We start from the raw sequence: 26241 nt of genomic DNA on the forward strand, positions 1-26241 counted from the left end.
CCTCTTAATAGCAGACCACAACTAACCAGCAGTCCTGATTCTATCCCAGAGACAAAACCCACAAAGACAAACAATTTAAACGGAATGCTTAAGTCTCCCTTGGTAGAATTTTGTGATGCTAAAATAAAAGAGGAAAATTCTTAGCTTTATACTCACCACCACAGGCTTTTCACAGAATAGTTTATGTAATCCAGAATTATAGGAAACCTGTTCTGGTCTGATTTAAATAATAATTACTGAGAGAAGCATTTGAAATAAATCCATGCTCAGTATTACTAAGTTATTTCTGTTTAGAGGAAATAAATACAAAACAGAAAGGTTTTGTTTTGTTTTGTTTAAGTACCATAGCAGAAAGTTTTGAGTAGGCTAGATTTTGGAGGAAATTACTGGCTGTTTTCTTTGGAGTTGAAAGCAAAAAAAAAAGAAAGAAAGAGAGAGAGATATTCTTATTATCACCAGCAGCCGAACAACTACAGAAAAGATGGTGCCTCCTTCTCATGTACTGTAATGTACATTAACCAAGCATACCAACTGTGATTGTTTAATTGAATCTTATCTCAGGACTGATGAAGGGAATGGTACAGGCAACTTTCATGGATAAATTATAATTCTGCATCGTAATAAAAATGCAAGTGTCTGTATAATTAGTGATTTTCTGTGTGTATACGAAAGGAAAAGGGTCTGCTTCTACAGTCATTTCTTCACTAGGTTGTAAAGTCACATGAATTTCCTGCATTCCCCCCCAAAAAAAAATTATCATGAGAATAATGGGTGCCTAAACTCTTAGAATTCTAACAATTCTTCATTTCAGAAAATCTGTCACAGCTGTACCCATAATAATTGTGCAGTTCTAATTCAGTAGTGTGCAAATTCAATTAATTCTCCTTCAACCTAATAATATGTATTAAAATAATGCAATTCTACCCTTTGTCGTGCTCAGATCTCATCTTTTTTTCTTTTCTTTTCTTTTTTTTTTTTGCAAAAAGCCCTGGATAAGTCACTTGCTTGCCTCTATAGAAAGTTGCTCTTGCCTTAATAAGTGAGGAATTGGAAATTCTGACCATGTTAGGAAAAAAGGGTGCCCAGAAGACTGTGCTAAATTCTTTTGCACATCCCATGCACTCTAGGTAGCATCTTCTTGCTTCAGATGAACTGTCAAGTCGCTATTTCAGTTTACTTCTGCAGTTGGTCTTTTCAAAGGTTGAATTGACATCTCTCGGACAGGTGGACATAGTACTTCAAATTCTGTTAATCTGTGACATATCAAAGGCAGAGTAATATAAAAATGCATCTGTTACTGCACAGGACAGTTCATGACTAATAAGTAAAGAATGGCAATGACATTTTCACTTACTCTGTGTCATGTTAGATTTAGAAAATGTAAGCCTTTCAGGACTGCTGGAAAAAAATTACATTGAAGATTACACTGAAGCTTGTCGTTGTCTTTTTGCCTCTAAGTTAGCTTTCTTCAATCTGGTGGCACCCAGATATATTGGACTTCAAGTCTGATATTTTCCAGTTATTGCATTACGCTGGCTGGCAATGATGGGACTTAAGAGCCTTGGTGGAGCAGTGGGCTAATGCCTCCTTAAGTAACACCAGCTGCCTGCAATTAGTGCAGGTTCGCATCCCACCAGGCTCAAGGTTGACTCAGCCTTCCATCCTTCCGAGGTAGGTAAAATGAGGACCCAGATTGTTGGGGGCAATTAAGCTGACTTTGTAATAATGCCGCTTGGGGTGTGTGTGTGAAAGCCCTAATAAGCAGGCATATACATAGAATGAAGGCTACTGCTAAGCTTGTAAGCCGCCCTGAGTCTTCAGAGAAGGGAGGGATATAATGGAATTAAAATAAAAAAAATAAAAAAAAATAAAATTAATACAAAAAGCTCAAAGACTATAACTAAGGCATGCTACCGTATTTGCCTGAAAATAAGACTGGGTCTTATATTAATTTTTGCTCCAAAGGGCGCATTAGGGCTTATTTTTCTGGGTAGGGCTTATATTTGGGGAAATACAGTACTAAATGCGTCCATCTGACTGACGATCTTAACTGGGGCTTATTTTAGGGTAGGGCTTATATTAAGAGCATCTTGAAAAATCATGCTAGAGCTTGTTTTCCGGTTAGGTCTTATTTTCAGGGAAACAGGATACTTCTAATTTTGCCCTTTCCTTTTCCGATAATCTGCACTGCCTAGTTTTTTGAAAAAAATATTGGCTTGATTCTTCATCCTTCTGCTTTCTTCTTATATTCATATGTTTTATGTTGCACTTTCTCTATTCTTCTAAATTTTGGCAGTCAGTCCTTAAGAACTGCCTCCTGACTTTTCTTGAGTTGCATGTGCAAAATGCAATTACTAAGATAATTTGCAGTTACTAAGATAAGGCAAATTAAGACAAACATACCATAGTATATGGGACACAGCAAACCTGTGTATGCTCTCAGCTATTATGTCACTAATCACTATTTATTTATTTATTTATTTATTCGGTTTATATACCACCCTATTCCCAAAGGACTCAGGGCGGTTTACAAGGCAAAATTTAAAAACAATCCAATATAAAATTAAAATAAATTAAATTAACTAACTGGGAGCAACTTTGTAATGTTAGCTATCATTTCAATATCAGTTACACTCATCCCATCCAGAAGTTCAGCTTCCCAGGAATGGAATTCAGACCCTTTAATTGTTTATCCCATCTCACTTTTTCCTGCTCCCAGTGAGGGACAAGAAAATTTGCAACTTCATTCATCCAACTCACTCCTTCCAAAAATACCCAGACACATCTCTTCAATTCAACCTTTAAAATGGCTTTTGCTCATTTTAATGTTTAGCATGGTGTCCGTTCAAACTTTTACATAAGTTAATGCATTTATCTATTTTATTATTCACCAGTCTGAATAAGGGAGGCTGAAAAGATGTACCACAGAAAGGGCAACTGATAGTCTTTATGGCAAGTCTTATGACTAATGTTTATTTACAGACATTAGCTAATTAATTACACAGGTGTTTTCTTTTTTGTCCATAAAATAAAGCAGTGATTTATTTATTTTTCCCGTTTGGTTAGGAAGCTACTTCAGTAAGATGAACTTCTTGACCTACTTAGAAATGCATTGTCTGGGTTTCTCCTTGTCAAGAAAGAGAGCATCTTATCAGCTTCCTGTCCTTTAACACTTGCTTAATTCCGGATGAGCAGTGCTAAAAATGGGATTCTTTCCTCCCTAACCTTTTGCAATATCTGGAAAGCAGAGATGGGAATTAAGGAAATACTGACAGGTTTGTTCCCCTGCATCTTCAGACTAATTGAAGTTGGCAGCTGGGAGTCTAGGGTGCAACCCCTGTTGAAAGCTGAGTACCAAGGCTCATTCAAACAAATCTGGAATGATTAATAAGTTACAGTTTGGCAGTGTTCACCTTGACATAGTTGACCTGCGCGCACACACACACACAAACACAGACAGACACCCCCCCACACCACAAAAGAAACATTAGCTTTTTTTCTCCTGCCTTATGGATCTGCTCTTGAAATCCCTACTACTTGATGCCTGCAGGTGATTGTCCTCTGGCAATAGCACAGCTGGAATTCCTTTCTGTCAGATTTTCATCTTCTCATTTTGAAACAATGCCTACAACTCAGTGTTCTCTGCTGTATTTAATTGTGGGTTTTTGCTTACTTGTGCCTTCCTTTCCTTCTACCACTCCTCCCCCAAATGCATGTAATGTGGTCTTTGTGAAGTTCCTTGACTGCCAGAAGCAGGGGGGGGGGGGGAAATGCTTTTGCAATACTAGTAATCAGTGCTATTGTTCTCACTGTTGTCATCCTATGTTTTAGTCAGCAGAAGAAGAGCATTTTAATGATTTAGAAACATGGGGTGTGTGCAGGCATTTCAGAAGCAATCACTCAGAGTATTGCTAAGAATGAGACAGCAGGATCAATTAAGTAGGCAACGTAGGGAGTGGTTTCCAAAAAGTCCCTTTCACTTCTTTGTTCTTGGAAGAGCTAAGGGGGCCATACAGCCTTTGCAACCCACTCAGACATTACCAAGTAATGGAGAACTCATGATCTTGCAATCCATATGCATGGATGTGAAGAATATGTATTTTAATAAGTGCACATCTCTAGGCTACACTTGAGACTGAACATTTGTCTCAGAATGCCTTTTAGCAATGTACGCTGGAAAGAGATCATTGCAACAGTTATTTGCATTCTAATAACTTCATATCTGGTTCATCACAGCATGTTATACATGGGCTGACTTTGCAAATGGTCCACAAACCAGAGCATATAGATGCAGACAGGGGAAGTAGAGATAAGTGGTTTGTTTTCTCTATATCTCCACAGATGTTTAGACAATTTTTCTCCCATTCGTATGGAGAAACATAATAGCTTCATGTTGAGATGCAAGTCAATAACTTACTACATGAACCCATGCACCTATTTCACGTAGCCTCTTCAGGATGGCTCTAATATACATTCCGGCTATTAGTGAAAATGAGAATTAAAGTCCAGAAATTATGATATCAAAAAAGAAAGAATAAAGAGCTGCTATAATCATTATAAACTACTGTATTATAACTTTGATCTGGCTTTTTCTATTGTAGTTTCTGTGGTGCTGATAGGTAAGAATCATTTACCCCTCTATTATGATGACCCAATCGGTAAATAGTCCCTATTGATTCTTTTTCATTCATTCATTCTAACACACAAGGAAACATTAAAGTATTAGGAACTTGGCTGGCATTCATTGTAGTATATACTATCTACTAATGTTCTTTTGTGCAACTATTTCTTATTGCTAGGGTTTTTATAAAAAAAATGGTACAGAACACAGACACAGAGATTGCATTTCCCATACAAAACTGTTTTCTCATACAAACTTAAATTCCTATCTTATTCAATTAGCTTCTCAATACTATAAGTTAAGGGACGTGGTGGCTCAGTGGGTTAGGACGCTGAGCTTGTCGATCAGATGGTCGGCAGTTTGGCGGGTCAAATCCTGAGTGCCGCATAACAGACCACGGAGATGTCTTCGGACAAGCGCTGGCTCTTCGGCTTTGAAACGGAGATGAGCACCGGCCCCTAGAGTCGGAAACGACTAGCACGGATGTGCAGGGGAACCTTTACCTTACTATAAATTAACAATTATTCTACTTTTATTCTTATTTAATCTATACATTTCCATCTGATGTTCTATTTCGATGTCCCTATTTCTATATTAGCATGGTTTTCTCAACCATTTCTTTAAATCTCCCTCTCTCATACACACACACACACACACACACACACAGAGAGAGAGAGAGAGAGAGAGAGAGAGAGAGAGAGAGAGAGAGAGAGAGAGAGAGAGAGAGAGAGAGAGAGAGATCCTCAGCTCTTGTAGCCAATCTGCATGTAAACACTTTTCACTCCTTTTAAGACTCGGGAATGGGCTTTTCTTCCCCAACCCCACCCAGCCCTCACAGTCCTAATTCTGGACCTGGTTTGCAGACCTCTGCACCTAGGTTGCTGCAGGCAAGTGAGCTCAGCGTGGTTTGCTTGGTTTTGAAGATCGATCAGGCTCTTTTCCTCCCTGTTTCTCAACTCTGCCTCTCAGTGGCCTTGAAGATCCAAACAGTGATGGTTTCTCTTGCTGTCTGAAAACTTCTGCTGAGGTGCTTGCCTTGGGTCGGGATTTCTTTTCCTCTCATCACTGCTGCCTTCTGAACTTGACTCTTTCTCAGCTATGACACACCTGCTTGTTTTCAATTCCTTTTGTTGTTGGTTTTTGTAAAACTCCAGTGAAAGCAGGAGAGGCTGTTTTGACCCTCCTTACCAGGGAACACCCAAAGCTCAGGATCAAAGGAAGCGGGGGGGGGGGGAATGCCTGCTCACTCCAATTGATGAGTTCACCCTTCCTCACTCATGCAACATAAAAAGGGAGAGGTGGAATTCCCCCATCCCAGAGACCGAGTAGGGTGAAATGCACTTGTTGTTGTGGCAGTTTGATATATTGGTGATGCCAAAAGGTGGATGGATTTGTTTTTCTTGCAGTGATAAATTAAGATGGCATCACCCGAAACAGGAATACTTATGTACTTTGAAACGTGAGCTGGCTCGATAGAGTTGATAAACTTTGTACCTGAGATTTTATGTTGAGACAAGATTTTAATGATATATGAAGTCTATGCAGAGGGGTGGTTGTTTTGTGTTGTTGTTTTTCTGAATAATTTCTTGAGGTCAGGAGTCGTGCAGGATTTATCGTTTGAAGCACTTTGTGCTTCACAAAACAATCTGAACACTTCATAAATACAGAAGGAACCCTCTGTGCTGTGCTTGTTTGGCATGCCCGCTCAGAGAAGAAAGGTCAGCATTTCAGGAGAGAAAGGGGAGAAGAGTTCAGAGAAAAGGATGCTTGTTACCATAGCTACAGACTCTACAGTTGTTTTTTTTCAAGCAGTGGGATGGGTCATATCATGTGACACTGGTAAGGGGATTGCACCTGTAATGCTCTTTGGAGATAGTGCATATCTTTTGTGGGCAGTCAGGATTGGACTATTAATCACTACACATTTTAAAGTGCCTTGGCTGTCTTTTGACTCTGGCTGACTTTGTTATCTCTCCCAATTAAGTACATTTTTAAAGATTATTTTAAATAGAGCCAAAATGAATATTTCTGATACACAGAAAGCTGTAAAAATTGTGATTAAGATTCTAATAGAAACAATAACAACTGCAGAATGTAAAATTAGAAGTGGTTTTTGCAATATTGTTGGCACGTAAAATAGATTTTTTTTTTTGCCTTCGGAAAAGAAAAATCCATTGTGTGGAATAGAAGTTATTACTTACTAAGGGATAAAGAATTACAACCAGTACTGTCATGTCTTCAACTGGATTTCCATTTTCATGAAAGTGCCAATGGTCCAGGGAGGGCCAGGTAGGGAAAAACTGATCTTGAATATTTTGCACAATCAAAGCTGTCTTCAGATTTCTTAGATGTTTGCCTATTTTGGCTTGGCTTAATTTGTGGTCCACTACTCTTCGCAGAGATGTAAAAGTGTAAAACATTGAAGGGGGAGAGGTGAATTCTAGTACACACCAATATATTTTAAAAGATAATAAGCCACATCCTTGAAAAATAATGTATTGCTTTTTATCGAAACGAATAGAATGTAAAGAACAAAAACAGAATGAGAAATGAAGATAAAGAATAAAAGCAAACAAAGACTCTTGGGGGAGAGAGAAAGAGTGAAATATATTTAAACAATTATATTCAGTATTTTTACTCAGACATTTTTACAGAATATTAATGTAGCTAATTAATTGAGAGGATATTTAAATACATCTATGCTTAATTAGTTCTTCAAAGTTCTTTTCTGCACTTTTATATAGCATTTATGCAAATAAAGTTTTTCTTCAGTTTTCCAGTGTTTGGTTTGACATAGTACATCTGGTATTAATTGTAAGCTTTGTATTGTGCTGCACCAATTAATAAATTGTAAGAAAAATAGCCAGTGAACATCAGTACAATTAAAGTTTTAAAAAAAATCTTTCAGTACCATGGACAAGGCTGGTTGCTTGTAAATCTGTTTCTAAACTTATTCCAGCCCAAATTTTGAAATATCTTTGTGTTTAGTATAAATCACATGAAACTGTGCAAACATCACATGATGAATTATTTCAATCTGATTTATTTCACCAATTTACTTTTTTCCCATAATTTATCTTTTGATTTTTATCTTTGTTTCTTAGTTTCCTCCTTTATTTGTGTTATTATTTCTCATCCCTCTTATCAATAAGAATGTAGGTGAGTTGTTTATTTGTTTGTTTCTTAGAAATCCTTCTGCATACTGATAATGCTGTAGAGGATATAGTCAATAAAGTTTTGTGGCATCAGCACAAAAATAACAGTTATGTAAACATAACTACATCCACATGTGTAATATAATTTTTGACTTAGTAAAGTAGAGAAGGTGAAAGGGTTAATGGATTATGGTCAAAATGAATCAAGAATGGGAACTATGAAATGTTACAGGGATTTGTGTGCATCTGTCAGCTAGTATTGGCATAATTTTCCATATATTTTTCCCATCTTCCAATTGGCCACGAATAGACCGCAACAATCAAGCAATTTTTGAAACTCTAAAAAAGACTGAAACAGGAAAAGTGCCTAGACTACAAGTAATAGTGGCGGATTGTAAAAAGTAATTAAAAGTTTTTTTAACAAAAGTAATCTTAATAAACATATAGATATAAGAATGGTTTGGGACACAAGCAAAGTTTTCATAAAAGGTTATTTTATACAACCTAATAGTAAACTCAAAAAGAAGAGGGAAGAAAACAAAAGCTATTTGTAACAAGATATAAAAAAGAAGGAATTAAAGAAGTTTCCATAGAAAATAAATATTACTCAACAAATTAAGCTTCTACAGCAACACTAAGATGAATTATAAAAAAATGAATTTGCAAATAAAGCAGGGAAGTGATTGACATACAAATTACAAAAAGAAAAGAAAATGCTACTGAAATTACAATAGGGATATTCTGTAATAACAGATAATGTGGTTTCTTAACTAGAAATACTTTTGAGGATGAACTCTTGCAACTTTTACAAAATATTGCAAACTCTATTTTACAGAGGGGAAGGATGCCAGACAGCTGGAAAGAAACTAATGTAGCATTAATATCTATGGAGGGACAAGATTTGACTAACAGGAAACTATTAGTCAATGTAATTATTGAATAATGACTGTAAGTTGTTTACAGTGATTTTGGATGAGAGGTTTAAAATAATTCTGCAATTCATGAACATCAATGTGGGTATTTACTCACCTTATATTTAAAGCATAATATAAGAAATGTGTTGGACATTTTGGAATACTTGGAGCAACACATTGAAAAACAAGCCACATTGATTTCCTTAGATGCAGAAAAGGCCTTTGACAATTTGAACATGCCCTTCCTGCTTAAAATTATGAAAAGTATGAATTTTGGCAAGTTTTTTATACTGATAAGATTGAACTACACTTCACAGAAAACACTATCAATGGAGATCTAAATATGCTCTATGAGATATAAAAAGGAACAAGACAGAGATGACCATTTTCCTTTCCTGTTTATTTTAGATCTTGAAATATTTTGAATATAAGACAAAATGAGGGAATTGTGGGATTTAAAAAGAAACGTATAAGTCAAGGGCACTTTGTAACACCATAATTTGGTGTTGATTCTGGAGGATAAATGGAATAGAGACATCAATGAGAATTTTTTTAAAAAAATTGTATGTACTTGCAGGTTTTAAAATTAATAATCATAGGACAAATATGTTTTCAAAAATATGGAAAAAGAAGATCAAAGAAATTGATGACTGAAAAGATTTAGAAGATAAAATATCTTGGTATCCCCATGACAAATATGAAATATATGTTATTTCAAAATGATTACATTAGTACATGGAATGAAATTAAAAAAGAATATATTAAGTTGTTGGTAATTACAATTGTCATTGTTGGGGAAAATTTCTGTGATAAAAATGAACGTTTTGTGTAGAATTTTTGTTTCAGACAATACCAGTCGTATCATTTACACTGTGGTAAAAAGTTATATCTAAATTTGTATGGCAAATGGTAACAAGTTAAATATAAGGTATTACAAGATGCAAAGGAAACACTTGGGTTTACCTGATTTCAAATTATATTTACTGTTTGGTTTGGATGAAAAGAGTGGAAAGAAGAGTGAGTCTTCTAAGTGTTTATGAAGATTCTCAGTCTTCCAGGTCATGGGTGCCACAAAGATGCTTTTATCAAAAGGCAACTGGACTTTCTTTCTTTTTCCTTGAAGACATTTTGCCTCTCATCCAAGAAGCTTCTTCAGTTCTTCAGTGGTGGGGAATGGAAGGATTTATATTCCTTGCAGTCATTTGGTCAAGGAATATAAATCCTTCCATTGTCCACCATTCAGTCAGAATTGAAGAAGCTTCCTGAATGAGAAAAGAAACATCTTCAAGGGAAAGTAAGGTTCTACATTTAGGCAAGAAAAACCAAATGCACAGGTATAATGTAGGTGGTACCTCGCTCAGTAGTAGTAACTGGGAGAGGGATCTCGGAGTCCTAGTGGACAGTCGCTTAAATATAAGCCAGCAGTATGCTGCAGCTGCCAAAAAAGCCAACACAATGCTAGGCTGCATTAACAGAGGGAAAGAATCAAGATCAAATGAAGTACTATTACCACTTTACAATGCCTTGGTAAGGCCACACTTGGAATACTGCATCCAGTTTTGGTCACCACAATGTAAAAAAGATGTTGAGATTCTAGAAAGAATACAGAGAAGAGCAACAAAGGTGATCAGGGGAGTGGAGGCGAAAACATATAAGGAACGGTTGCTGGAATTGGGTATGTCTAGTTTAATGAAGAGAAGGATGAGTGGGGACATGATAGCAGTGTTCCAATATCTCAGGGGTTGCCACAAAGAGGGAGTCAAGCTATTCTCCAAAGCACCTGAAAGCAAGACAAGAAGCAATGGATGGAAACTAACCAAAGAGAAAAGCAACCTAGAACTATGGAGAAATTTCCTGACAATTAGAACAATTAATCAGTGGAACAACCTGCCTCCAGAAGCTGTGAATGCTCCAAAACTGGAAGTTTTTAAGAAGAGACTGGACAGCCATTTGTCTGAAATGGTATAGGATTTCCTGCCTGAGCAGGGGGTTGGACTGGATGACCTCCAAGGTACCTTCCAACTTTATTATTATTATTAGAAAACAAAGAAAGTCCAGTTGCCTTTTGAAAAAAGCACCTTTGAGAGTCTTCTGAGACTTTTAGACTTAGAAAAACATGACCTGAGATTTGAGTGGCAGGAGTATTTGCAGTACAATAAGGTTAAGGTTAATGGAGACTTCTATATTGTTAGATGTGCTATATTGAGAATATGGAACAGATACAAATCTAGGTTCTGCCCTAAAGCACTTTTGTGGCTCTCAGCACAAAAAGCATTTTATAGATAAGAAATAATAAAGGTAAAGGTAAAGGTTCCCCCGCACATGCGTGCTAGTCATTTCCGACTCTAGGGGCCGGTGCTCATCTCCGTTTCAAAGCCGAAGAGCTAGCGCTTGTCCGAGGACGTCTCCGTGGTCATGTGGCCGGCATGACTAGACACCAAAGGCGCACGGAACGCTGTTACCTTCCCACCATAGTGGTCCCTATTTTTCTACTTGCATTTTTACGTGCTTTCGAACTGCTAGGTTGACAGAAGCTGGGACGAGTAACAGGCACTCACTCTGTTACGCGGCACTCGGGATTCGACCCACCAAACCGCCGACCTTCTGATCGACAAGCTCAGCGTCCTAACCCACTGAGCCACCGCGTCCCTTATACAAGAAATAATAGGCAAACACAAATGATTAGCACACCATGAAATACTAGAATTCTGTCAAGGGGAATTTTTTAAAAAAAATCAAAAGAACAACTGATGGCAGAAGGACATAATAGTCAGTTGTTTTCTTATTTACCATTATCGGAAAGATTAGACAAAAAAATGGTGGCATTGTCAGTGTTCTAAGACTGACTTTTAAATGGAATTGTGTACAAATGATGAACATGTGATTGCTGAAATGTATAAGCTTTCATTGAAATTTGAAAGAGAAGAACAAGCGAAAGAATGTATGATGAAGTGGACTAAAAATTTTATATATGGAAAAATTGGGAAATGTGTGGTTTAAAGGATTGATGTTTACTATAATCTTAAGGAGAATTTTTATAAATAATATACCATTGGTATACAATACCAGAAAATTTATTCGGAAAGGCACTTCAAACCAGTGCTGGAAATGTGAATAACAGGAAGGATAATTTTGCCATGCTTGGGTGAACGTGTAAAAAGCAATAAAGAAAATTTGGGGTTCAAATGCATACACCGATTCAGAGGATTTTCAATATTAATATACAATTGAAACCAGCAGTTTTCTTCTTGGGATATTTTAAATGGTTGCGGGGGGAATCATGGAACTTTGTTTTTATAGATGATAACTGTAGTGGGATTATTTTTATCTTTTTTGTGATTTATCACAGAAATTATCTTATTTATCTTTTCAAAGTTGGAAAGTTTTGGCAATGTATATCATTGAAGAATGGTTAGTGAAGATGATAGAATTTGCTAAGATGGCCGAATTGAACTGTTTAATAAGAGAAAAGACAATATCTACATTTACTGCTGATCGAAAACCCCTCATGAACTTTTTGTGTAAAACAGGGGGAAAAAAGAATTTATAATCTACAGTTTTTATTATTAGATGGGATAGATTATAGAAAAAGAGAGAGTCACAGTGTAACTTTAGAAGAAGAGGTAAAGCTACAATTGTACTTACAACCGCTGTAAAGAAGCCATTTCTTTATACATTTTTAAATTTATTTTATTTATTTATTTTAATTCCATTTATATCCCGCCCTTCTCTGAAGACTCAGGGCGGCTTACAAGCTTAGCAGTAGCCTTCATTCTATGTATATGCCTGCTTGTTAGGGCTTTCATACACCCCCCAAGCGGCATTATTACAAAGTCAGCTTATTGCCCCCAATGTTTTCTGCTTTTCTTCTACGCCTTTTCTTTTTTCCTTCCTTTTCTCCTTCTCACTTTATTTTAGTTTGTATTAATTTTTACTCTTGCTTTTAAAACTTTCAAGAAAATTGTATTAGAAAAACACCCTTAGATACCACATGAATCTTGGTTTTTTAAAAAAAGGACTCCCAAAGTTAAATGAATGTCACTTTTCCCCCAATTGCTGAGTTTGCTAGTAATATTCGTAAAATCTCCTGTTATGTCCACTGCCTGCCATAGTAAGATCCATTTTTTAATCATTTATAAGGTGAATTATATCACACCAGTGCCCTGAGGCGCTTTGATTCCCCTCCTATTTTGAAAATAAAGTTTTTTCCAGCCTGCTCATCAATAGAACGTCTATCCCATGTAGATAAAAACTGATTATTTTCCTGAAAATATGTGCATTTCTTTCCTCTTTATACAAGACAAATCTCTCAGGAAAGATAAAACGTTAATGAAATAAATTAAAACATAGAATAAAATATATGCTAGTACATACAGAACTGAAATGTAGTAGAAGAGATTAACAGATACCAGCCGAAGGTTTGTTCTTCCCTGCAATGTGAACAAATAATTAAAAAAAACTTTTCATCTAAGTTTTGGCTTTTGGGGAGGGAAAGTAATGATTGTTGCATTTGTCATTTCCAAGATGGATTGATAGCAATGAGTGCCACAAAAGCACACATTGATTTCCTTCCCTTGATCGATGTATTTTATATTGTTCTTTTTTGTCTACTGAAATCTTGAATTGTTTCTATAGAAGCTTAACAAAATAAGAACTGTGATTTTCTTCATGAATGATAGTTGATAGGATTAATGCTCACTGCAAACTCTGTTATAACAGAGGTATTCCAAAAAAATAAATAAAAACTTGATATTTTGAGAAATACATTTTACATGCAGCTTTTTCTCTCTTTTGAAACATTAAAATACTGGATCCAAATTGTGAGATTTTTGGACACAGATTTGCTCATGGCAAAATAAGCAGGAAATGGGAGAGGTACACAACATAATCATTTCATAATCTAGGAATTCATAAAAGGAAGCATGTATATTTAATAAATGTATGAGTCATATTTCAGATGATAAGCCCTCACAATAACCTAAATAGAAAATTAATGTTTAAATTACCAAGGCCACAATCCAGCAAAAATATAAGCATGATTATACTTCAGAGGGTTATGCATACAACTCTGTGCTGAATTATGTGGCCCACAGGTAGCACTTAAATATAATATTGCAAACAGTTTAAAAAGAAAAGTAGTTCCAATATTTTCTGTAAGCCCCATTTTTGTAAAGAGAATGAACTTATCCTTCTCTTATTCTGTTTCATTCAGGTCTTGTCATATTAAAAAGCAAAACATAAAAATATGAGAAAAATATATTGGTTGTATCCTCTGCCATACTTCATAATATAACAGTTTCCTATATCTGGGGTGCTTTTTGATGAGTAGTTTCTTCCTCATTTAAATTCCTAGTTTTCTGCAATAAATCTGCTCCACCAAGAGCCTTGGTGGATCAGTGGGCTAATGCCTCCTTAGGTAACACCAGCTGCCTGCAATTAGTGCAGGTTCGAGTCCCACCAGGCTCAAGGTTGACTCAGCCTTCCATCCTTCCGAGGTACGTAAAATGAGGACCCAGATTGTTGGGGGCAATAAGCTGACTTTGTAAAAATGCCGCTTGGGGGCCCCCGAAAGCCCTAATAAGCAGGCATATACATAGAATGAAGGCTATTGCTAAGCACATTGATTTGTGCTTCTTAGATTGTAAGCCACCCTGAGTCTTCGGAGATAAGGGATAAAAAAATTTTTTAAAAAAATCTACATATAAAACCTTGTATCTGACTGGGAATTGAAAGATGAAAAATGTATCACTGCCACAAAGCCTGGATAATTCTGGTGAAGGCAGATATAAGGTGAAGGCAAATGTGGCCCTTGAAAAAAAAGGAACAAAACCATTTAAATCCCAAATCCAGCCCTTTTGCTATTGATTTTTCCCTTGTCCTCCTACTAGTATATTGAAGGCTCACTGTATATTCATGTTTTCTCCCACAGAAGCGGCAGAAAGAAAGCCGACCATGGAAGAAGAGGAAGCCAAACGCATTGCAGAAATGGGAAAGCCAATCCTGGGTGAACATCCAAAATTAGAGGTTATCATTGAAGAGTCCTATGAGTTCAAGGTCAGTGCTGGGTGCAATGTTGTGGGTTCAGGAAACAGTCGACGCTAGGCAGGTAGTTCAGGTCTTTATTAGGAGGTAGATTCAACAGGGGAATGTGGTTACCTGTGCCCTTTTTATACCTGGCCAGGTGTGCTGCCAGCCAATCAATTCAAACTGGACTTTCCCGCCAAAACTAACCCAGCCTGCAGCAGTCACGTTACAGTGCCACCTGGTGGTATCTGTCGATCTGCGTTCTATACGCTGTAACTCCAATACATAGCACTGGGTACTCAGAGTTTTTGACAAGAAATGAGGGGAAGGAAGAGCAAGAAAAGGACTTAGCAGAAAAATTGGTTAGCAGGGCTAAACGGAGGAAAGGAAGAGGACCAAAGGGAAAAAGGAAGGCTTCAACAAAAGAGGAGAGTTGCGTGGAATGGCTAAGCTAAGGCAAAAGTCCAGGCTAAGTCCTTGGGAGGGAAGAGAAGACAATGAGAAAAATAAATGAGGTTAGGGAGAGCAAGTTTGAACGAAAATAATTAAGAGATGTTTTAAAGAATACAGTCCTAATTAAACAGTAAAGGAATGGCCAGAAGTTTCACCACTGTCTTCTGAACAGTGATAGGTGGAGAGTCGTACATCAGAAGGAAGGTTAGGCTGTGCTTTGAATTATTTATAAAAAATAATAAAAACAGGATAAAATACAATCTAATAAATAATAAAAATATTCATGTGTTGAAGATACATAACTAAGAACCAACTAAGAAATGTGTGGTTGCTTCTAGCTAAAAGAATGACCACACTATATATGTGAGAAACTAACAGGGAAATATGCCAAATATTTATTTCTGCTGTTTTCAGTTGCTAATCCTTACCATCAAATGACTCAAAGGCCAAACTGACATGCCCTTACATCTAGCTGAAACAAGTTTCTGAAGGTTGGTTGCCCTGGAAATTGTTTTTAGTAACATGTCTGTCTCAATCCAGGTCGAGTCTGCTAAGACTCATAGAACACTGTAGAGGAACGTAAGCATGCTAAGTTCATGCCATTATGAAAGGGAATTACTGTATGAATGGAAAACAATTTATCCATTGACAAAAGTACTTCGCAGGCTGTGGAAAAGGCTAAGAAAGAAGAATGGCATTTACCAAGAAAGGAGAAAGTTTTATATGAATAAAGAAACAGAAGGCGCCCTCTTTTTTTTTAATGATGCAGCTATGACTTTTGGCAAACAACCTGTTATAAAATGACTTCCTGACCTACTTATAGTATGAGGTTTATACCTTTCATTTCTTTCGTTTTTCATGGACATTATCTATGGCTTAAGTTAGCTCCTTGCAGTTAAAAACTTTCTCAAAGAGTTAAGACTAATTTAATTTAATTTAATTTAATAATATTTATATACCGCCCTTCTCCCTGAGGACTCAGGGCGGTTCACAGGGCAAAAGTCAAATACAAAGTACAAACATTAAAAAGAGATTAAATAATTGCCCAAGTTAAAACAATTAATACAATAATAAAACCCCAAAAATAAAATTAAGAGTACAAAAAAATAAAAACCCCACCAATCCCCATCAGGCTAGGCCAGCTTGTACAAACAAAAACGTCTTGAGATCGCGACGAAAGGAGCGAAGATCGGGCGCCATCCGGAGCTCTACCGGCAACTGATTCCACAGCTCCGGAGCGCCCACAGAGAAGGATCTCCCCCTGGGCGCCACCAATCGACATTCTCTGATCGGTGGCACCCTGAGGAGGCCCTCTCTGTGGGAACGCACAGGGCGCAGGGAGCTTGATGCCGGCAGCAGATGTTCCCTAAGGTACTCCGGCCCCATGCCATGGAGGGCTTTGAACAGGTCACTTATAAGGAATGGAAATTCTGGGTTACGTTGTCATGAAACCCTTGGAAGACGCCTGCTTGGAACAGCTACCTAAAACCTTCAGTCAGCCTCCATGTTGACTGAACAATGCTCCAAAGGAAGGCATTTAGTTAAACCAGTATTCTTTGTATTCTTCTAATTGACAGAGTACAGTGGACAAGCTCATCAAGAAGACAAACTTGGCGTTGGTTGTAGGAACTCATTCATGGAGAGACCAGTTCATAGAAGCCATTACTGTCAGTGCAGGTGAGACAAAATGAATGCCTTGTACTCAGCCAAGGAAGCAATCACCCAGAGGTGGGGGAGCAATTCTAATATAAATTACTTCAGGGGTTTCTATGAAGTCCTTGATGAATAGATATTATGGACTGGTAAAAGAGTTTAATTTGCTTCACTTTGGTTTGATTTTGGGCGGGGAGTTGTCCATGCACTGGATAGTAAATGTGTGCATATTAAGGCTGATCCTAAAGAATTTTTGTTTAATTACTTGGTTTTTTTAAAGTTTTATTTAATAACATGGTGTTCAAAAATCACTGAATGGTGAAATTTCCAGGAAATGTAAGATCACAATAAAAAGAAAAATTACAGTTTAATAAAGAACAGTTTTTCACTGATTATTAGAAATTGTTTTTTTAAAAAAATAATTCCTGTTACTGTAATTTTCCAGAATCAGATTAGGAAAAATTAATTCCTTTAATTCTCACTGCCAGTAATTAAAATTAACCCCACACTATTAAAATTGTTCTTGACTGATCAGTTGGGTTTCATTTGGAGTAATCCAGCTGTTTTTATTTAATTAACGTAGTAGAATCTAACTAGTTGATTTATCTATTCAATTAAGTTAGAATGCTTCCTCCTTTGGATAGACCTTAGTAACTCATTTCAACACATATCACAGAACCTGCCTCCTTAGTGATAAACAGTGCTTTAAATCCACATACTTCTGTGGCTAGGCACACTGAGGAGCTCTGTTTTAAGGGAACTCTATGGTTCACTAAATAGTCATAGCATCCTGTTGCAAATGTTAAGAGTGCATCTTAGCTGGATACTAGCATTCTTCCTGGGAAGAGAGTTCATTGCCACTAAGTCTACATTTTCTGCTGTATGTGAGCTTCCCTGAAACAATGGGAAAAGTGCAAGGAAAATCCCAAGCATTCTGTTTATGAAAGTATTCTCACTACCAGCTGTGGGATTTCCTTGCTTAGAGCTGTTAGTTTTTCAACACTTACTATGTCTCTCTTACTCCTCTTTTCCTCCTTCACTATTTGAGCATGGCTTGGGGAATACTCTGCCTGGAGCCCAAATCACTCATACCCCACAATAAAAACCATCCGAGTCAACAGGATCTGTTTTCACAAAGGCCTGTTTATATCAAACTGCTGATTTGTTGTTCCCACATCTCTCCTTTGCCTTTTCAAGTTTATTTTTTCCTTGCTTTGTGATACTTCCTGTAATAGCGCATATTATTAAACGGGTTCTTCTCAAGATTACTCTATGCAAGTCTTCAGTCTCAGGAATTTGCCCTCATCCATGGTAGCCAACTGCCGGTGCCAGATATGCTAAGATACAGTGATGTTCAGGTGGAAAACATTGCCTGTTTGATCTACTGCTCTTATTGTGTTGATGCAAAACCTGCCACTAGCAAGGACAGGCTTAAAAACAGGAGTTCCTACATTTTGTGCCCAATGGATGCATTTGAGATTTTGAGAAAGTGTCACAGGCACCATTACAGATCTTTTTTGAAAAAGAGAGAGAGAAGGAGAGAAAAAAGCAGTGATTAGAAGTCTGAAAACTAAAGTTACCAACTCCTCCACTCTCTTGCTTTTCTTTTCTAAAAGAATCCTTTGAATTTATGCATTGCACAGAAGGGGAGACAAAAGGGGAAGAAGAGAGTTGGAGACTACAACCCTCTTGCTTTCTAAGTAGCCAGAGTAAGTTTTGTAGAGCCAAGAACTCTGTCCAAATAGGGAAGGTCATGAAGTTTGAGTGGGTGTTTTGCTAAATGCTGCCCAGAGCTCTGATGTAGGGTGCAAGTCAAAGTCATGGCTAATCCCAAGAGAAGTTGATGGAAACCATTTGAGACAAAACAAATTAGATTTCATTTTTCACCCATTTTTCCCAGTGCCACCCAAGTGTTTACTGCAAGAAACCTCTTGAATAAGGTAATCCGTTTGAAGCCCAGATACAAAGCTGTTAGATGAAAATATGTTGCTAACTTTTATTTATTTGATTGAGTGAAATGGCTGCCCATCTCACAGCAGTAACTCTGGACAGCATGCAGAGTTTAGCATGCAGAGTTAAAAACAGCAGTGTAAACAATCTGTACCATAACGTCCAAGGTTACAACAAGCCCAGCTGGTAAGAAAACATTAACCAGCAGAGCTCCAATGCCTAGTGCTGTATCATAGAAACTCTGAACCCTTTTGATTGTTCTGCCCATGTCAGCTGGCATCTGAATTTGAGCCTCACTCCAAAGAAAAGACTTCAAGGGGGTATGGCAATTCAAGGGGAGTATGGAAATTCAATCTGTGACATCCACATTGGTAGTAATGTATTTACCCAAATACTATTGCATTCTTTTTCCTTACACACACACACACACACCAGCAAAGCATACATAGACAAGCATTTTGGAATGAAGGTAGATTGGGATTACCTAGTACATTTCTTGGTCTTCAGCCATAGATTGAGATGGATTGCTTCCTGATTGTTTAACAGTAATAAACAATTGTAGTAGCCATCTATTGCTGAAATAAAATTGGAGGGAGACTTTTACTAAGTGAAATGTTTGTGGGGAAATGTCTATGGAGATTCTCAATCATCCAGGTCATGGTTGTCCCAAAGGTGCTTTTTCAGAGCTGAAGTAGCTTCTCGAATGAGAAGTGAAACATCTTCAAAGAAAAACAAGAAAGTCCAGTTCCCTCTTGAAAAAGCACCTTTGGGACTTTTGTGAGGGAAAATACTGTTTTGAGCTTTAAAGCAGTTCCTTGGACTCAAGAGTTCTTTAATCCCAAGCTTGACCTTTTGTATCAAGCTCCAGTTAAGACTTTTAAGGCACCAGAGCTGGTCCCCTCCTGAATTTTACTGTACTGTGCAAGAGAAATCAATCTTGTAACCTTGGGCACTGAGAAGAATGAGCCTTCCTGTCTTGTACCTAGCACCAAATGCTGAAGTTCAACTACTTTATTGTGTGGGAAATAATTTCTTTGAATAACTTTAGTTCAAATACTTGCTTCTTCTGAGAAAAGATGAAAAAGATTGCCTACCTTCAATCTTTCCACCATGCTGTCACTGTTGCTATGGTGATAAATGTGGTCATCCTCTAGGTGCTCATATAAGAACAAAGTTAAGGACATTAAGTATTGCTTCCTTTGCTGTTACCTACTTTCAAGATTTATATTATCATTACAAGAGATAAGGAACCCCAGTGCAGTCTCAAACTGTTTATCCCTGCTAGCTTTCCAGAAACCAATAAAATCAGAAGGAATGAAAGTACAGTTTTAACACTGCCTTGTTTTTTTTGTATCACTCATGAAAGTTTTTGACTAGAAAAAGACTTTTTTCCATGGTCAGCTTTGAGGGGATGGAATTTCCTGATTTTTCCTCAGTATGCCGAGCTCTCCATGTTACACCACTGTTTTGGATTTTATATAGATCATCTGTAACTGAATAGGTAGCCTTTCAGGAAGCATAGAGGTATGCTATGAAAAGATCCTTGTGTACTTTTTGGGAAGTAGGAAGAACAACACAGAATGCTATAGGCAAGAAAATCGGTTACCATCAAAGAGCTTCTAAAGGCTTCGTGCCCATAGGAGAAGGTGGAACTGTGTGATCCAGAAAGCAGAGCAGTTTCAGGAAGAAGACAGGTGACAAGATCAAGAAGCAGAGACTCAGAGAAAACAGCCAGTAACCAATGTTCATAGGTGAAGGAAGATTGGGAATGAGAAGACAAAATCAGGACAAATTTCTGGATGAAACACCAGCATGGCACTGGATGGAGGTTTCCTAATTTTGGTGCCCTCTATGCCTATTAAGATGAGAACTCTAGCTCTATTGCATCCTCCTTATCTAAAGGGCAGCTAGCTGTGTATAACTGTGCTAGACATTCCTAAGTAGCTTACTGGAATATATGCTGAAGCTTCTTATGAGCTACCCAATAACCTGAAGATTGGGAAAGAAGTAACAGCTCTAGCAGTTAGCCTTATTTATCCTTTAACCTGGAATGTTCTCTTTTTTGATCAGATGATTGTTCTAAATAGAAAAATGGCCATGAACCATATGGGGCAGGCAGGAGGGTTATTATTCTGTGAAACATATTTAATTATCTAAATGGCTATTTTCATGGAATACCTTTTCAAGGGACAGATCGGTAATTGATACTCGCTGTCAAGGTTCCAACTAACGAACCCAACCAAGTAAGCACCGATGAGATGATCCAATCTCTTTGTGAGAAACTTTATTGAGTGCATCATTTTGGCATGATTGAAAGCAAACCCAGCTCTGGTTATTTCCTGCGCAAACTGCTATAATTAAAATATAGAATTCTCCCTCTCCCTATTAGTGCAGGTCACATTGTCCAATCAAGTGTTAAAATATTGCTATGGGAAAGTGTCTTTGTTTGTTGGCAGACACCTGTTGAAATGTCCTTGGTTCACATGGTTGGCTTTTTTGTTGTCTGGGGTCCGCATTCCATTTCTCCCCACCCCCATTTCCCCCACCCCCCGAAGTACACTGGCAAGCTAAGAAGCAGTAGTGGCAACAATATCGTGCATGCGCTTCAAGCTTGACACTAGGCTGTTCAAGCATGTACATAAGCAATGAAAAAGTTTGGAAAACTGTGTTTTCTGGGTCCTATTCACCTGATGTGCATATTTCAAAGCAAGCTATTCTGAGAAATGGATAACGCCCACAGTACCTCCAGGAGCAACCCAATAAAGTAATGATTGTATGACCTGCTATCCCTTCACTGTTTCTAGGCTTGGACAGTTGGAGTTTTGCATAACATCCACTGATTTGAAGCTCTCTATTTTGTCTTTCCTACAGCAGGTGAAGAGGATGAGGATGAGTCTGGCGAGGAGCGCCTGCCCTCCTGCTTTGATTATGTCATGCATTTCCTGACCGTCTTCTGGAAAGTGCTCTTTGCCTGCGTGCCCCCGACAGAGTACTGCAATGGTTGGGCCTGCTTCATTGTGTCCATCTTGATCATCGGCATGCTCACTGCCATCATTGGAGATCTGGCATCCCACTTTGGCTGCACAATTGGCCTCAAGGATTCTGTGACCGCCGTTATCTTCGTGGCCTTTGGCACTTCAGTCCCAGGTGAGACTGAGACTCTTTGAGACAGACAGGTAGCACCACATGGCTGCTAACTACTCCATCACTAACCATTGTTGCAAACTATCACAGAGTTACGTGCAGTGTCCCAGAAATGTCCTCCAAAACTGACATTAAAAAAAAAATATCCAGGCTTAGACAAAGAGAATAAGCAGGGCCATCTGAAAGCTAGTTACAGGATTTTTATAAGGAAAAGCAAGGAGAAGAAATTATGTGTGCCTTACTTAACTCCTTGGAGGGCTGTCAAGTAAGAAAAATAATGAAGAAATATTTTGCAACACCCATCAGCCTGTTTGGAATTTATGATGTATTGTGCCTTCCAAACATATGTACATATAAATAAAAAGCAATGTCAGCAAATGATAAAGTGTCTCATACTTTATCTCAAGAAGCCAGTGAACGGATATTGTGGCTGAACTGTTAGAAATTATTCTTTTAAATATTTCTGATAGGATTTGTTTGTGGAGTAGGGAACATTTTAGTATTTTCCTTCTTTGCACAAAATTAACGGCCTTGATTGTGCATATTAGTACCAAATTAGCTTACAAATATAAGTCACTTCCACCAAACAGGTTTCTAATTGTTTTCATTCTTATGCAAAAAAACAACACACTTTAAGGTACTTTATGCTAAATGATAGCATATAAACACAGCTATCATTTAACAAACCCTCTTGCTACTAAGACTAAATGCTACTTATAATTTCACATAGTCAAGACAGCCAAAAGACATGGGATACAATTCAGAATCACTGTAGTGCTTTTGTCTTTTGCTCCACTGAATAAAAGTAGGGCTGCACATGCTGCCAAATACTGTTCCTCAAGCATCACTTGTGGTCCCACTTGCTGTCTTGCTTATTTTAACACCACCCACTCCTGCAGAAACATCTGCTTCTTTTTAAAAAACATGATTTGATTAAACTCCAAATCATGAATAAAAAGTAGTCAGGAAAAAAAGAAGTGCCCAAAAATGGAAAAAATATAGATGCAATATAGACCATCGTTAATTTTAGAGTACAAGTTGATGTATTTTTTTATCTATATCTGTACCAAAGAAAGTTAGAAGCCACACACCCATCCCTCTGCAACCTGTGCTGTCCATCTTCAGTTTACCTATCAAATCTCTCTGGGTGTAAACGGAAGTGTGAAAGGGAAACATTTGCATGTATGATTCCCCTTTGGAGTACAGGACATGAAAGGGGGAGGTTATTATGACTGGAACCTCTTTGGACATTCATGTAAACCAGTGTTGTTCAACCTTGGCAACTCAAAGATCTGTAGATGCATGGCTGGCTGGGAAATTCTGGCAGCTGAAGTGCACAATCTTCAAGTTGCCAAGTTGAGAAACACTGATCCTAAACAAATAAACACCAGAGGCCTTGAAAGTGGGTGGAGGAAAGATATGCATGCTACTGCTATTTCCCCCAGATTCTAATCTCCCCAAATTCCACATTGGAGGTCTAAAAGGCCCTGTGGTTATTTTTGCTTGAATGGAACAGAATAAGATCCCCAGCTGAATAGGAACAAGCAGGTATGAGTGCTGGATGGTCCTTTGGACCTCTTGGACAGATGTGATGGGGGTCAGTGTACACATCCCACTCTGTGAAGATCTGACCTGGAAAGTTAACACAACCCAGGTGGCTAGAAAGGCCCAACAGAGGCTTCACTTTCTTAGGATCTTGCGGAAGAACAGGGTAGAACAACAGCTAATGACCCTCTTTTACCGGTCTACCATAGAGAGCGTCCTCTCGTATGGTATTGTGGTTTGGTATGCTGGTCTGACAGCCGCGGATAGGAAAGTATTGCAGAGGGTAGTGAGCACAGCACAAGACATTGTGGGCTGTCCCCTGACACCACTGGATGACATCGCCAGGGCTCGTTGCCTTGGAAGAGTGAGGAAGATTCTCAGGGATGACTCACACCCTGGACGGTATCTCTTTACTCTCCTACCATCCGGTAGGAGATATAGGAATATAGCCAGCCGTACCAACAGGCTGAAAAATAGCTTTTATCCGTGGGCTGTTAGGCTTTTAAATGGGACATAATCTTATGCAGAATTGACTTGGGAGGCCGGTGTGTGCTGTAGTTGGTTCACATAGTGTGGTGGGATGGAGGGTTTGTTGTCACTGTGTGTTGGGGGGAGAGAGCACAGGGGGAGGCTCAGCTAATCTCAATGTACACATGTTGTACTTTGACAATAAAGGTTTATTTATTTATTTTATTTATTTATTTATTTATTTATTTATTTATTTATTTATTTATCTATTTATTTATTTATTTATTACCAGACTGGGAAAGACTTGAGTTAAGACCTTGTTCTCTTCATGAGATATCACTGGTGGGACTGATTGGACTAAGTATTCTTCAGCACATCTCTTTCATGTGAGCTCTCATTTGAGCACACTGATTCACCACCTTAAATGTTGCTGGCCCTTTCTTTTTCTGCCCTAAAAGGTGTCCCCATCTTCTTCACGTCAGGACCATGTTTGTCTTTTCTTATAATGGGAAGACTGCTTGAACTGCTACTTCTGCATTTGTTTCTTTTCCTTTCCAGACACTTTTGCTAGCAAAGCGGCCGCTGTTCAAGACATTCATGCAGATGCTTCCATTGGCAATGTCACAGGCAGCAACGCAGTCAACGTCTTCTTGGGCATTGGACTGGCCTGGTCAGTAGCTGCCCTCTACTGGGCTTCTCAAGGAGAGGAGTTCCATGTGTCAGCCGGCACTCTTGCCTTCTCTGTGACACTGTTCACCATTTTTGCTTTTGTCTGCATCAGTGTGCTGTTGTACCGAAGACGGCCTCATCTTGGAGGAGAACTAGGAGGCCCCAAAGGGTGTAGACTTGCCACAACTTTGCTTTTTGTGAGTCTGTGGCTATTGTACATTTTATTTGCTACCCTGGAGGCCTATTGCTACATCAAAGGGTTCTAAGTCATGGAGAGATTTCAAGCCAAAAGGGAGGCCTTCTCCTCCTTTGATACCTCATTGAACACCAGAGTGTTGTCTGGCCAGGAGTGACCGCTCCCTATCAATTTTCCAGAACTGCCCAGGTTAAAGGATGACTGGGCTTCAAGAAGGGCAAAATTATCATTATAAAAAGTAAAGACAGATATTAAAATAAAGCCAACAACATCAGTCACTCAGTCAAATCAGAAATATCAGCAGTTCTTAAAAGTACCCATTTGCAGAACTCTGCTGTAACTCCACAATGTTCATTCCTCCACTTTACGAAATATCACGTATTCAGATGACGATCTTATAAAGCATTGGGTGGGTTGGTTTTTTTAATTTGGGAAGGGTGAATCTTACCTGATCTATTTTCCTTTTTTTAATACAAAAAAGGGGGCTGAAAAAAAATACAGATTCAACGTTCATACCACATTAGAGCTGGAGCTGAAAATGCTCTATATTTTTTACTCTATATGAACATTTAATTATCATTTTTCACTTTGTTTTAGAGTTATAGTGCTATTATATTTTAAGTGCAAACATAACCCATATAGACATGACACCAACACGTACAGGCACACAGATTAAAACTACAGTTGAAAACTGGAGCATGTAGCAAGTAATACACCTCCCTGGGCTACCAAAAAAAGAAAAAGAAGAACAAGCTGTAAAGATATTACATGTAATATGTATATTTTCAATATGGCAAATCTCTTTGTGTAATTAACATAAAGCTTTTAGCACTGCAGAATTAAATATATATAAATATATATAGTTATTTATACACAGCAAATAAATCAATGCAAACTGCAGTGTGAAAAATACAAGCAAAAGAAAACCAGCACAAGTTTATTACTATTGTCATCATTATCATTATCATCATCACCACCACCATCAGTTTGTTCCATATGTGAAAAAAGAAGAACATTCTTTTTAAGTAGAGAATAATTTATGTAAATATAGTTCTCACACTTTTTGAGTGTTAAAATATCAGTCAAAATCCTTCAAGAATTATATTGTTTTGCTTTGACTTTGCTCTTAAAAACACTAAAGAAAGTTTTAAAAAAATTATGGCACTATCTCTATAAGCGTTGTCAGACCAGATAATGGCATCCCTTCTTTAACAAAGTTTGTTTTTAAAAAGCCACATTTAAATCTAATACTAAACCATAGTTTGATGTTAACTTGAACCTTGGTGGTGCAGTGGTTAGAATGCAGTATTGTAGGCTAATTCTGCTGACTGCCAGGAGTTCGATCTTGACTGGCTCAAGGTTGACTCAGCCTTCCATCTTTCTGAGGTCGGTAAAATGAAGAGCCTATTTTAAGGGGGCAATATGCTGACTCTAAACCACCCAATAGAA

The 26241-nt window shown here is 37.9% G+C and overlaps 1 protein-coding gene across 2 annotated transcripts in view; it reads left to right on the forward strand.

The window, feature by feature from the left end:
• The window catches only part of SLC8A3 (solute carrier family 8 member A3), a 220630-nt gene extending 194710 nt beyond the window's left edge, over nucleotides 1–25920 (forward strand). For both annotated transcript variants that reach the window (XM_081329600.1, XM_081329599.1), the window contains 4 exons: nucleotides 14620–14744; nucleotides 16745–16844; nucleotides 21642–21917; nucleotides 24486–25920. In XM_081329600.1, coding sequence (XP_081185726.1) covers nucleotides 14620–14744; nucleotides 16745–16844; nucleotides 21642–21917; nucleotides 24486–24862 — 878 coding nt within the window. In that variant the 3' untranslated portion in view covers nucleotides 24863–25920. The remainder of the gene's footprint in view (nucleotides 1–14619; nucleotides 14745–16744; nucleotides 16845–21641; nucleotides 21918–24485) is intronic.
• The last annotated feature ends 321 nt before the right edge of the window (nucleotides 25921–26241 follow it).

This window comes from Vipera berus (genome assembly GCF_964194415.1).
Source record: "Vipera berus genome assembly, chromosome: 1".
Classification (NCBI taxonomy): domain Eukaryota; kingdom Metazoa; phylum Chordata; class Lepidosauria; order Squamata; family Viperidae; genus Vipera; species Vipera berus.